Genomic DNA, 15,218 nt, shown 5'->3' on the forward strand with positions numbered 1-15,218 from the left:
CAATCAAAGTCTACGTCCACTACCTTAGCTCCTCACCAAGGATTTTCCAACAAATTCACTAATTTGTTCTTTCTTTTGAGGATAAAGAGTAACCTTACAAACTCCCTAGTTTTTCCGGGCTAAACTAGAACCTTTCCCTAGCTTTTACACGGGATTAGCTAGAACCTTTCCCCTTTACAATAGGATAAAAGATGTAAACAAGAAAACCTCTCTAAGGTAGGTGTTTACAAGATTGAGCTCACAAGAACAAAATATTTACAAGAGAAAGATGAAATAAGAATGAAAAACTCTTCTCTTGTGTTTGATTGCTTGGATAGTTGTTCTCTTTCTTCTTCAAGTGTCCTCAGCTTGTATTTATAGCTTGGAATGAGTTTGAAGTCGTATATAGCCGTTGGGGATGTTTTGGAGCCGTTTGGGGATGATTTTTATACTCAAAAAGGTTGCCCAGAATAGAGGGAATCGGTACCCCTTCATAGGGAATCGATACCCCTTCATAATATTCAAATATTATGACCGTTAGGCTGTTGAACAGGGGGGAATCGGTACCCCCCTGGGGGAGAATCGGTACCCCCTGGACATTTTGTTTTTCTCAGAGGCAAAAACATGCAGGGGGTATCTGTACCCCCTGGGGGGTATCTGTACCTGGGGTATCTGTACCCCCTGGGGGGGAATCTATACCCCCTGGGCAATCTTGAAACCCCTTAAAATATTTTTGGCTCAAATCCGAATTTTAATTGATTTTGAATTATTTTTGAAACCTTTTAAAAACTTTGAATAAACTCAATTAAGTCCAAAAACATTTTGTAAATTCAATTCAAGTCCAAAAAACCATTTTGCCTTAAATTGTTAAATCGAAACATAGTTCAACACCTTGGTTTGAAGTGCTTTCTCAAGTGTCTCATCATTCCTTTTCTTTTTATATTGTTCGTGTGCCTCGAGAGAACCAGCGAGCTCGTTGACTGTGAGCGTCACAAGGTCTTTTGACTCTTCTATTGCGCACACAACATTCCCAAAATTGTCGGTTAATGATCTCAAAATCTTCTCCACAACTCATGCATCGGTTAACGCTTCGCCATTACGAATGAGTTAGTTCACCACGGTTTGTACACGCGTGATGTAGTCGGATACACTTTTCGACTCCTTCATCTTCATGCTTTCCAACTCGCCACGAAGAGTTTAGAGACGCACTTGCTTGACTCAGTCGGCTCCTTTGAACACTTTTCCTAAAATGTCCCACGCTTCTTTTAAAGTAGTTGCACCAGCAATCTTCTCAAAGCCCGACTCGTCAACGGCTCTGAATAACATGTATAGTGTCGCCTTATCCTTTGATCGTGCCTCTTTCAACGCCTTGGTTTGAGCCGCCGTATATCCTGTGGTTGTTATTGGTTCTTCGAAACCTTCTTCAACCACCTCCCATGCATCTTGCGATCCGAGAAGAGCTTTCATTTGAATGCTCCAGTTCTCATAGTTCGGCTTCGTTAGTCGTGGTAGCGGCATTTGACCCGTCACATTTGCCATTGGCTTTGATACCAATTTGTAAAATAGAAAACAAATTAACCCACAACTACTATACTATTTCCGAGTGATTTTGTATTTCTTTGAGTTGTATATAAATGAAATCAACAAGGTCCTTTATATAGGCACTAGGTAATATTCTATCAAAAACAAAAAATAAATTCTATTAAAACTCATAAAAGACAATTAACTCCTACATCACTCTTTAGCCTTATACCTATTAAAACTCTACACCTTTTATTTTCCCATTAACTTCTAAACTTAAAGAAAAATAAATAAAAACCACATTTAAGTTTATTCAACACAATTATGGGCAGATAGAGGCAGTTCTATGAGATTAAATAGGGCAAGGAGTATGCACAAAAAATTAAAAGTAAAAAACATGCATGCAGTTATGTTCGAGAGTAAATGTATTGCATCCAAAATACAGCTAACCCATAGTTCCAGTTAATAACGCATCGGTTTAGACTTGTAGTTACTAAATACGTGGCGGTCATTTTTTTTCATTTGGATTCTTCACTGAAATTTAATGATAGGGTAAACTATAATCTTGGTTTCTGAACTTTTAGTGTGTTTATATTTTGGTCAATTTTAAAAACAAATCGGCAGAGTCATTGTCGTTAAACATATCATTTTATTTAGAGTTGATTCTATTATATGTCCCCAAATTATAACCCTTATTTTAAAATGGTCATTAAACTTTTGAATATTTTAAATTCATCTACAAACTATGATTCTCATTCTAAATTAGTTCTTAAACTTTTTGAATATTCTAATTTCACCCATAAACTATAAACCTCTTTCTAAATTAGTCCCCAAACTTTTGAAGATTTTAATTTCATCCTCAAAGTCATCCAAACATGTAGTTAGTTTCAACCACATTTTAACCTAAATTTTTGTTTTTTCAAACATATAATAATATAACTTGGCCTAATGATTTTATTAACAAGGGATGTGATTAGTATATACATATAGTTTGGGATGAAATTGGAATTTTCAAAAAGTTTGAGGATTAATTTAATATAATAGTCATAGTTTAGGGATGAAATTAAAATATCTAAAAGTTTAAGGACTAATTTAAAATGATGGTCATACTTTGAGAATATATGATAAAATTAACGATTTCAATAAACTACATCATTAGTGATGGAGCCATCCGGGGCCACGTAGGGCCCCGGGGCCACTACCCTACAAAATTTTTTACCATTAAAAAAATATGGATAATTATCAATTTAGACCTTTAAATTTTAATTAAGTTTTGATTTCCCCTATTTTATATTGTTAATTATACTTTGCCCCATTAACTAAAATCCGGGATCCATCACTGTACATCATCTAATAGAGCGGCAATATATGTATCTTAGTAATGCAAATATTAAGGGATTATTTTTAGGAAGTTAGTTACCCAAGATTTATAAATTAAGAGGATTAAAATTATCTTAGTTTCACGTAGTTTAAAGAATCATTCTCATACATATATTTATAAGGGTAAAATATATCATTCTTCACTGAAATTTATACTCTCTTTTATTTCACTATAGTATTTTTATTTTTTCCAATTTACTCACTACACTTTTGAATTGCTTATATTTTGATCATTTTGAATTATTTTATTATTATTTTGATATGATGTGGCATTTTTATTTAATATAAAAATAATTTAAAATGTAAAATAAAAATAGAATATGGCCATCCACTACTCGTCGACGTTAGATGTCAACATCGACAATCGTAGATGGTGGTCATTTCATCCCAGATTTTATCGGCCACTTCGTCTCGACCCTTGAGTTTGAATCCAATCTCTATTTTGTTGGAACATGCTTCGAATCTAATAAAAAAATGAGAAAACCAAAAGGTTGGTCGTCGTCGACCACCGTAGATGGTGGTCGTTCGGTCCCAAGTTTCATGTGACTTTGCCTCGACCTTTTGAGTTCGAATCCGACCTCCATTTGGTCGAAATATGCTCCAAAGTCCATGAATATGAGATCAAAAATGAGGAAACCAAAATGTTTCAATTGAGATTCATGGGTTTTGTAGCAGTTTTCCGTGAAACAATCACCAGATTCAGACTCAAAAGTGGGGGCAAAGACCCATAAAATTTGGGATCAAACGGTTGTCAATTTCAAAGGATGGCAGTGATTAATGGTGGTCGACGGTGGGTGGTGATTGTTTTAAATGTTTTTAAATTTAGTAATAATAAAATATTATTTTATAATTTATTTTAAATTATTTATATATTTTAATAATAAAAAATGTCATGTCATATCAAAACAATAATAAAATAATTTAGAGTAACTAAAACATGAACAATTATAAAATTAAGTGAGTAAATTGAAAAATTTAAAAGTACAACGAGTGAAATAAAAGAAAGAGTAAATTAAAAGTGGACTCTGTAGTAAAAAAATATTGTTATTCTTTGAAGAACAATGTTCGAGCACTATAGATGTCAAATATTGAAAGGGTGAAAGTTATCTATGAACATATACTACTATGTAATATACCCAAGATTATTAAAAAAAATAAAAATAAAATAGAGCCATGGCATCCCAGCAGACACTGTACTAATAGAAACATGATGCTAAGGAGATATATTGGTAGATATTTTCATCTACTTCACCTTACTCGCCAAAAAAAATAAAATAAAAAATGAAAGGTCAAAATCCGGTAGATAAAATGTCCACCTAATGGTAATTAACCATGTGATGCTTTGTTTATTCAAATGAATCTTAACATTAAATTTTCAGTACAGCTTTGTTTCTTGTATATCTAGTATGGGGATGATGCTTCTCCAATTTCAACTTGACCTTTTAACCATGTGGTGTTTCACATGATTCATTTCCAATATAGTGTATATATATATATAGAAGTTTCACGTTATTTAAGAAACAACGATATGGTTTTAAATTAATAACCCATGCTTTCCTGGTGATTTTTTAAGCATTTTTCTAAACTATTGATATGTATTTTTATCTCCAGGAAATTTAAACATACTCGAACACATAATCTTTAAATTACTACAACTACAACGATGTTTATTTAGACTCAGTTATATTATAAACATATCGTCCCATCTATCATCAAATTTTTTTATCAGAATTATATTGTTTTACGTTAGGTTGAAGTTGATGTACTTAGATATGAATGACATATTTTATATTAAGGATGAACTTATAAAATTTTATGAGACTAAAATAAATTATTAAAAAAATTGTATTATATGAAAAATTAAAATTTTCAGAAGAATAGACCATCCATCAGTCCTCAATCCATCTCTGAATGTACCGTTTGTAATATTTTTTTTTCAAACAAGAAAAAGGTTTATGTTTTACGACTGTTACATATATCTTTCACTTTCTGACCTAACCTTAATGGGTTGACGTGGATGTTAGAATCTCATCCAAACCGGACAACTCGTGAACATGTGTTTTGTTACACCAACCCCTAATGCATCATAGTGGTGCTTCATGACAGACTTGGCTAAACCCGCATCAAGAATAGCTCCCAAACACTGCGCCACCATGTACAACACCGCTCGAACCAACAAAACCTTCCTCGCCGCGAACAGCCCCAGCGTTACTGTCGGATTAATGTCACCACTTGTTTAACATCTAATAACCATTAATGTAACCATTCAATTGTTTGATTGAATTAACGTAACGTTTTCCGATTACCAGATATGTCGGCGGTGCAGTAGACGAGAACGAAGATCATGCCGCCGACAACCCAAGAAATACCGAGGGTACCGACGCCGTCAGAGGGACTTGTTTGCCTTTTGTAACCAATAACAGTGGCAACTAATACGTAAAGGAATAAAAGAGTAGCAACAAACTCGGCAAGGACAGCTCTGTAAAAAGACCATCTCTTAAGCTCTTCCATGTCCAACAATGGAGATGGTGGGGGGTCTACGTAATCCTTACTGTGTACCTCCACTCTTTTTTCCCCATGGAAACGAACTCAGGCGATAAAACCACTTTCTTTTCTCAAACAATTTCAATTATGGGCAGATAGAGGCAGTTCTATGAGATTAAATAGGGCAAGGAGTATGCACAAAAAATTAAAAGTAAAAAACATGCATGCAGTTATGTTCGAGAGTAAATGTATTGCATCCAAAATACAGCTAACCCATAGTTCCAGTTAATAACGCATCGGTTTAGACTTGTAGTTACTAAATACGTGGCGGTCATTTTTTTCATTTGGATTCTTCACTGAAATTTAATGATAGGGTAAACTATAATCTTGGTTTCTGAACTTTTAGTGTGTTTATATTTTGGTCAATTTTAAAAACAAATCGGCAGAGTCATTGTCGTTAAACATATCATTTTATTTAGAGTTGATTCTATTATATGTCCCCAAATTATAACCCTTATTTTAAAATGGTCATTAAACTTTTGAATATTTTAAATTCATCTACAAACTATGATTCTCATTCTAAATTAGTTCTTAAACTTTTTGAATATTCTAATTTCACCCATAAACTATAAACCTCTTTCTAAATTAGTCCCCAAACTTTTGAAGATTTTAATTTCATCCTCAAATTCATCTAAACATGTAGTTTTTTCAACCGCATTTTAACCTAATTTTTTGTTTTTTCAAACATATAATAATATAACTTGGACTAATGATTTTATTAACAATGGGCGTGATTAGTATATACATATAGTTTGGGATGAAATTGGAATTTTTAAAAAGTTTGATGACTAATTTAGAATAATAATTATAGTTTAGGGATGAAATTAAAATATCTGAAAGTTTAAGGACTAATTTAAAATGATGATCATACTTTGAGAATATATGATGAAATTAACGCTTTCAATAAACCACATCATTAGTGATAGAGCCATGTATGACCCCGGCCCCACAAATTTTTTTACTATTAAAAAAATAAAGATAATTATCAATTTAAACCTTTACATTTTGATTTTGCACCCATTTTTTATTGTTAATTATAATTTCCCCCAGAACTAAAATCCTGGTTCTATCCCTGTACATCATCTAATAGAGCTGCAATACATGTATCTTATTAATGCAAATATTAAGGGATTATTTTCAAGAAGTTAGTTACCCAAGATTTATAAATTAAGAGGATTAAAATTCTCTTAGTTTCACGAAGTTTAAAGAATCATTCTCATACATATAATTATAAGGGTAAAATACATCATTCCTCATTGAAATTTATACTCTCTTTTATTTCACTCATAGTATTTTTAATTTTTTCCAATTTACTCACTAAACTTTTGAATTGCTCATATTTTGGTCCCTTTGAATTATTTTATTGTTATTTTGATATGATGTGACATTTTTATTCAATATAAATATAATTTAAAATATAAAATAAAAATAGAATGGGTCATCCACTATTCGTCGGCTTTAGATGCCAACATCGACGATCGTAGATGGTGGTCGTTTCGTCCCAGATTTCAATGGCCACTTCGTCTCGACCCTTGAGTTTGAATTTAATCTCTATTTTGTCGGAACATGCTCCGAATCTAATAAAAAAAATGAGAAAACCAAAAGGTTGTTCGTCGTCAATAGATGGTGATCGTTCGGTCCCAAGTTTCATGGGTCACTTCACCTCGACCCCTGAGTTCGGATCCGACCTCTATTTGGTCGGAACATGCTCCAAAGTCCACAAATATGAGATCAAAAATGAGGAAAACAAAATGTTTCAATCGAGATTCATGGATTTTGTGACAGTTTTCGGTGAAACAACCACCAGATTCGAACTCAAAAAGTGGAGGCAAAGACCCATGAAATTTGGGATCAAACGTTTGTCAATTTCAAAGGCTGGCAGTGATTAATGGTGGTCGACGGTGGGTGGTGATTATTTTAAATGTTTTTAAATTTAGTAATAATAAAATATTATTTTATAATTTATTTTAAATTATTTATATATTTTAATAATAAAAATGTCATGTCATATCAAAATAATAATAAAATAATTTAGAGTGACCAAAACATAAACAATTCAAAAATTCAGTGAGTATATTGAAAAAAAATTAAAAATACAACGAGTGAAATAGAAAAAAGAGTAAAGTTTAATGAGAAATGGTGTAATTAACCCTAATTATAAACTTATATACTTAACTATGATTCACAACACAATACATGAAATCAATTATTTATAACATTTATAGGGTGGAGAACTATTTCTAATTACCTTACATTCTCTAACATCAAGATGTTTAAATTAATATAATATAAAACATGTAAATCATTTTCTTCAGTTTTAATTAAATAAACTAGAGTAAATTCATACTACATTTTAAATATAAAAATCAGAATCACATTTTGTTTACAGATGTTTATAATTCTTAAAGTCTTAATAAGAGATTTAAATAGCGTTCGCGGTCGCTTTTTTGACCGCGCCGCATTTATCACGGTTGCAGACATAACATATGCCATCGAGATCACTGCGGGTGTCGCAGTCGTTAAATTTTTTAAAAATTTCACATAACTCATCCTAAAACATAATAATTATAATTATAATTATAAGGAGACATTTTTAATGATTTTTAAAATGCTTCAATTTCAATAAAAATTGAAATTCGTATATACATAAAGTTAAAAAAAATTAATGTATTATTGAATTTGAATTATTATTTAATTACATTAGTTTAACATGATAATAAAATGTAATAAAACATGAAAAATGAAGGTTAAAATGTTGAATGAAATTTGAATAAACTTAAAGAACACAAAATGACTAAATTAAATAGAATTAAAATAAAATTGTAGAAATTTAGATTGCTGAAATTAGGACAAAAAAAAACTAAAGTTTACATTCTAAAGTTAGATTAAATTATAAATTTTAAAAGGTGGAAGGAATGACAAATTAATATATCCCTTAAAAATATATTTTTAGAATTTATTAAAAAATTTAAAAAAAAAAAGTTGAAATGGGAATGGAATGGCCCGATCTATATTTTTCTTTAATTGAAACACAAACAATATTTTAATAGTTAAATAAAATTCCAGAAGTAGACTATCTCTTTCAATTAAAAAAAAGAACGGAAAGTTCCGTAAGCTTTATCCTCTCAACTCCCAACTCTCCAACTCCCGATTCTCAAAAACTCCATCGAACGTCGATCATATTCAACGGTGGTGGCCACCGTGTGATGATAAACACATGTAATTAAAGAAAAAAAATCATCTATTCTCTTCTAAACTTAGATCTAGAGATTTTTTACCTTTACAATTTTGGGTGAACATTTCAGTTTAGAAGAGAACTAAACATTAAGTCAACAGTTTATAAGGGATATTTTGATAGGAATGTAGGGATATTTTGATAATTTTCATTTAAATTCATAAAATTTATATTTTTTTATAAAATAAAAAATATAAAAAGGTTTAATGAAAGGGTAAAATTTTATTTTAATCCCTGAACTTCGAATAAAATTTTAATTATAGATTTTTTTTTGTAAATCTAAAATAGTTTAAGGATAAATTTGTTATTTAACCTTCGTAGAATTTTTATTATTGAATGACAGAAAAAAGATATTTTTGAAGAAAAAAAATTTAAAGGTATTTTAGTCTAAAATATCGATAATCCAACAATACCTAAGGAAATGAAGGTAATAACATTTCCGGTAATATATCCCAAAAAATCTACTATTAATAATAAAATATTACTGAGAATGAGATTCTCAACCAATCAAACATGAAAATGTAAATTATATTTTGATGAGAATCACACGTTCATTTAACCAAACATCCCTAACGCTTTAGGCTTTGGTGTGGTCTCTCTATTCTTATCGTAACGTCTAAAATGTTTGTGTTTGCCCTAATTCGACACGTGTTCTTTTGTTTCTATTGTTTGGGCTGTACAAGTGACAATTCCTAGGGTCAAATAGAAGTGACAAGGTACAGGTGCAGCATATCATCAAGCTTGTCCGACTTATTGACATGGAGTACATGTTTGTTGTCATATTATCATTAACCCAACGAGGGTGGGGATTTAAGCCACAAAATATGAGCTCATGGCTGACTGGTTCTATAAAAAGGTCTAGTAATGATGGTGGGTAGAATTATGTAAATATTCGTATCTGACTTATTATTTAGTTGAATAGGTAAACTCTAATTTTATTTTGAGATTTATGATAAAAATTACAGTGTAAATAGAATTCATCAGGTCAATGTGATGAATTTTATGAGAAATTATTTTTAAATGGGTCTTACGGGTTAAATATATTTAATAAATTTTTTGGACTCATTAAGCGGGTATGAGGAGTCCCTATTAAAATATATTTTTTTTAAAATTTAAAAAAAGATTGAATATATATATATATATATATATATATATATATATATAATATTTTAATGGCAACGGGACTCGTCACGTTATTGTGACGAGTTCCAATGGTAAAAATTTGAAATTTTCTACCGTTGGTCAATAATCAATTATTTTTAAATTCAATCGAACTTGTCACACCGGTGTGATGAGTTCCAACGACTATTTTTTAATTTTAAAAAACTATACGTTTATAGTCGTTGGATAGAGTAGTGTAAATAGGGGTTTGAGTTAGATTGATTTTTCACTTGAAATCAAACATTATATTGAGAGTAAAAACTTTTTGTTAATGATTTTGTGCTAAATGACCTCAAAAGAAGAAATGTTACGTCTTGATGATGTTTATATTTCGTCAATCGAGTTGATTATGGTAATTTTAATTTAATTTGTTTTATTTTACTTTTGAAAAAAAATATAGTATTAATAATAATAATTTATATAATTTTATTAATCAATTTATTTTAAATTGTAGCAAGAAGAACAAGGCATTCGTCATCGAAGAATGACGAATGAAGAGCCACATCAACGGATTGTGATATATCTTCAACAATCTGGATTATATCCAGTGAAATTTTTTCGATGTTTTAAGGTGATGTCGGCACTAAAATCGGCGTTGATTGAGCGTTGGAGGCCTGAAAATCATACATTTCATTTTCCTTTTGGTGAAGTGACAATGACATTAGAAGATGTTGCGTACTAACTTGGTGTTCTAATTAATGCAATGCCAGTGGTGCTTCGCAAAAGTTATGTGTGAGATGCAGTTATTTCTGATTTATTAGGAAAGAAGGCTCCAGTCGCTGTCATTGATGGGATACGAATACTGATGACATGGTTGAGAATTTAGAGTATATGGATAATTAACTGAGCAAGATGTGAAATATGAAGCCTGGGTATATCTTATGACATTGATTAGAAAGATCTTGCTACCAGATAAATTGGATAATTTATTACACACCCAATATCTTTTGGTATTAAAGGATTTCCTTGTATGTCACTAATATTGTCACCTATATAGTTGGAATTCTACAATTTTAACTTTTTTATATCATAAAACTTTGCAAGACGACCATAATAGTTAGAAGACAAAAAGCGAATGTAGCTAATTATTTAGTTTTACTCCAATCATAAGTTTGGTATCATCATATTTAGAGGTGTAAACGAGCCGAGTCAAGCTCGAGTATTACTAAACTCAACTCGAACTCAAAAACTGTAAGAGTAAACTCGACTCGAAAACTCGTAAGTTAAAAATTATCAAACTCAACTCAAACTCGAAATATATTATTAAAACTCGACTAGAACTCAAAAAGACTCAAACTTAAAAAAAAATTCAAAAACTCGATTGAAGCTCAAGACTCAAACTCAATTTTAAACTCAATTCAAACTCAACTGATTTTATGTTATATGAGAAAATCGCCTCAGTGACCAAAAATGCCTTATAATATACGATTTTAACCAACTTTTTTTGGATTTGCCAAAATGACCAACAAAATCGCAATGCGATCTCTAATTCGCAACGCGATTTTCAGTATCGCAAATTCGCGTTGCATTTCGCGTTGCATTTCGCGTTGCGATAGTTGAAAATCGCGTTGCGATAGTCTACAGTGTCGTTGCGATAATCTACAGTGTCGTTGTGATTTTCCATTTCGCGTTGCGATAGTCTACAGTGTCGTTGCGATTTTCCATTTCGCGTTGCGATAGTCTACAGTGTCGTTGCGATTTTCCATTTCACGTTGCGATAGTTGAAAATCGCGTTGCGATAGTGTACACTGTCATTGCGATCGTTGCGATTTTCCATTTCGCGTTGCGATAGTTGAAAATCGCGTTGCGATAGTGTACAGTGTCATTGCGATTTTCCATCTCGCATTGCGATAGTGTACAGTGTCGTTGCGATTTTCCATTTCGCGTTGCGATAGTCTACAGTGTCGTTGCGATTTTCCAAATTCGTCGCGATAGTCTATAGTAAATTAAAAAAAGATTTTGTTTCTTAAGAATTTTCTCTAAAAAGATAGTATCCGCGCGGACGTGTTGAAGACACGTACTACCACGACCACGACCACGACCACGACCCGACCACGACCACGAGACGGCGGCGGCGGCGGCGCGCGAGAGTCCCCCTTGTTCTCTTTCACTCAACAAGGAAATGGGAAATCCAAGCCTTAAATACACTTCCCAATAGTGTTTCCAATACTATGTGGGATTGAGCATTACTCAACACTTCAAAGAAAATATAGCAATTTTTGTAACATGTTTCCCACTTAATCCACATATCTAAAACATTTTATCATTTTATCAAGAGAATTAAAAGAGTTGTAGATATCTACATTTCAATTCAAACTTATACATATAGTTTTAATATGATAAAATTTTAATATTTTAGATATGGATTAAGTAGGAAACATGCTACAAAAATTACTATATTTTCTTTGAAGTGTTGAGTAATGCTCAATCCCACATAGTATTGGAAACACTATATGGAAGTGTATTTAAGGCTTGGATTTCCCATTTCCTTGTTGAGTGAAAGAGAACAAGGGGGACTCTCGCGCGCCGCCGCCGCCGCCGTCTCGTCTCGTCTCGTCTCGTCTCGGGTCGTGGTCGTGGTCGTGGTCGTGGTCGTGGTCGTGGTCATACGTGTCTTCGACACGTCCGCGCGGATACTATCTTTTTAGAGAAAATTATCGCAACGATACTGTAGACTATCGCAACGCGAAATAAAAAATCGCAACGCGATTTTCAACTATCGCAACGCGAAATAGAAAATCGCAATGCGATTTTCAACTATCACAACGCGAAATGCAGCGCGAATTTGCGATACTGGATATCGCGTTGCGAATTAGAGATCGCATTGCGATTTTGTTGGTCATTTTGGCAAATCCAAAAAAAAAATGGTTAAAATCGTATATTATAAGGCATTTTTGGTCACTGAGACGATTTTCTCATGTTATATTTACTGAAACTCATTCCTTTTATACACTCCACTTTACCCCTTATTCCTCTAGAACCACCAATGTGGGATATAACTCACATGACCAACTCCACGGGCGGTAGAGAGGCAAGCCTCTAATTTTAAATATAGTTTTAGGGAGGCAGAGCTTCCATTTCCAGGTACAATCCTCCGCCTCAAGGCGTTCTTTTTTTATCCATGAATATTTCAATCGGGGGAGCGCAACCAAGTTTCAAACCAAGTTCAACGCTTTGGAGCATCTGAAGGAAAGACATTTTATCTTTCAAGCTAAATATCGTATACTGTTACTGGAGAAAACAGTGGCGTTTTTGGTAAATTTTCAGCTCTTTCCGTTTTGAAATTTGGGATTGGTTATGTTAGGGTTTTTGTGTTTCAAACATTAATTTCTGTTTGGATGATGGGAAATCGGAATCCTGAGGATAAAGATGGGAACTTGAATAGTTTCCAGAGGGATAATAGGAGTAAAAATGGTAATTTTTTTAACAATGAGAAAGTTGGATCAAGTTCTAGTACGTCTTTTTATTTTGATGAATCTGAATTGGATGAAAAGGTTAAAGAAATGTCTTATAATATACGATTTTAACCATTTTTTATTAAGATTTCCTGAGTCGTTTATAGGTTTATTGGATAAGGATGGTGAAGATACAAAAGATGTGAAGAAGTTTAAATTCAGAGGGCCTGAAAAGATTTCTAGCAATGGCGCAAAGGGTTTTTCTGGTTTAACGAACGGTAGCAAATCGAGCTATGAGAATGGAATTTCGAAATGTGAAATCAAGTTTCTTGATAGCAAACAAATTGATACAGTTTATAAACCGATAAATATAGGACTGTTAAGAATGATGCTCTATTTAAATTTGTTACCTTCTGTGATCAGTTGAATTCGAGTTCATAGTTTTCATGAGGTCCTTGCAATCATTGGTTATTTGTTAAATTTATAGTGTTGGTTCAGAGAGCAGTGAAGGAATATTGTCTCCTGAAATTATAGAATCAACGGGGTCGAGAGATACGAGAATTGAAATTTAATGCCATACATTTTCCTTAATCCGTATGACTGATACGAGAACTGAAATTTGCAGGAACTTCGTGAAGTTGCAAAATCTCATGCCGAGGATGTAATTGTTGTTAAGAAGGGGCAGCTTAAGCTCTATGCAGGTCAACCATTTTCCCAGATTGAGATGGCTTTGCTGTCTATTGCAAACTCGGAGTAGGCTGGCCATGCAAGGATGTAAATCAGTTACACACGTATTTCCAGGAGTTGAAGACCGAAGTTGAGCATGTGATGCCACTTCCGGTTGGTTCTCTTCGAGCTTACAAAGCACGTCTTGATGAGAAGTGTCAAACCAGAGTGATCGAATTACCACATGAACAATCGCTCGGACTGTTGTAGTGGTCGTGAAATAATGTATCGAAAATTTTGTTACCATTTATTATTCGATTGATTAATTCTTCATCAATTTTCAGATTTTTATGCTCTGATAACTTGGGGATGTCTGAAGTTCCCTATTCTCATCTTTATGCTCGATATCGATCTCCGAACCTGAGAATAAGCTCTAAAAAGTGGATGAAATTCGTAAATTTCATTTAATTCAAGACGAAATAACATAAAATGTGTTATTCCAAATCATGTAAAGAAAGCATCTTCATGAACCCTAAGCTCTACCACAACCTGGTGAGCTGCTGCTAAAAGCCTTGCTCTAAAACCATACTAAGAAGAGATAACTTTGATCATACACTGAGCCTGAATGGGTGACAAGCTGGTCAGGCAAAAGCTTTGCCAAGCCTTTGGATTCTGGACTCCGTCCTCATTAAATGCCACCTTGTATACCGAAAACACGATGTTTCTTGCTGCTTCTCTGGCCTCGGGGAGTCTATCGTTCAACAAATCTGCAGCAAGTTGAAGCATTGTAATGAACCCGAACTCTTTCATTTCTTCCACACCCTGCAAATGAATAATCATATGTGATTATAATGTCAAATGAGGGAGATTATGTTCACAACACATTTTTATAAATTGTTCATTACCATTGTGGAAACAGAGTTTGAAACGGAAACAACTGATTTAGCTCGGACTCTAAGGTTGCGATGGTTAACATATCCGCTTATCTTCTTAAGCAGAGGCATGTTGTGTATATTTATTTTTCATGTTGATATGTTTATTTATAAGTATGCAAATGATTTATTTAGGAGTCACATAACATCATTTTGCATAATTTGTATGTTACCTTCATGTGCATAACTTAACCCTTATCACATAATCAAGTTTAGGATTTAAGGTTTAAGGTTTAAGGTTCATTACAAATACATTAATTAATCGACTTGGTATTGATTTATGAGGTAAATACAATATAATATTTTGATATTAAATGCATTACAATATGGTTTAGTTGTATTATAGAATTTTTAATATATTTTTAAAATTTTATAATTATCAATAATGTATTTTTAATAATGTAA

At 32.6% G+C, this 15,218-nt stretch overlaps 2 protein-coding genes across 2 annotated transcripts; both read right to left on the reverse strand.

The window, feature by feature from the left end:
* Positions 1-4,900: 4,900 nt before the first annotated feature.
* LOC120139031 (aquaporin PIP2-7-like) lies at positions 4,901-5,391 on the reverse strand. Its single transcript, XM_039154380.1, has 2 exons — positions 5,187-5,391; positions 4,901-5,091 (listed from the first exon to the last, which is right to left on the reverse strand). The coding sequence occupies exons 1-2, from the start codon at positions 5,389-5,391 to the stop codon at positions 4,901-4,903; spliced, it is 396 nt and encodes a 131-aa protein (XP_039010311.1).
* An 8,995-nt stretch (positions 5,392-14,386) lies between these two features.
* LOC120139032 lies at positions 14,387-14,885 on the reverse strand. Its single transcript, XM_039154381.1, has 2 exons — positions 14,787-14,885; positions 14,387-14,703 (listed from the first exon to the last, which is right to left on the reverse strand). The coding sequence occupies exons 1-2, from the start codon at positions 14,883-14,885 to the stop codon at positions 14,470-14,472; spliced, it is 333 nt and encodes a 110-aa protein (XP_039010312.1). The 3' UTR covers positions 14,387-14,469.
* Between the last annotated feature and the right edge of the window lie 333 nt (positions 14,886-15,218).

This window comes from Hibiscus syriacus, unplaced genomic scaffold (assembly GCF_006381635.1).
Source record: "Hibiscus syriacus cultivar Baekdansim isolate YM2019G1 unplaced genomic scaffold, ASM638163v2 tig00110720_pilon, whole genome shotgun sequence".
In the NCBI taxonomy this organism is placed as follows: domain Eukaryota; kingdom Viridiplantae; phylum Streptophyta; class Magnoliopsida; order Malvales; family Malvaceae; genus Hibiscus; species Hibiscus syriacus.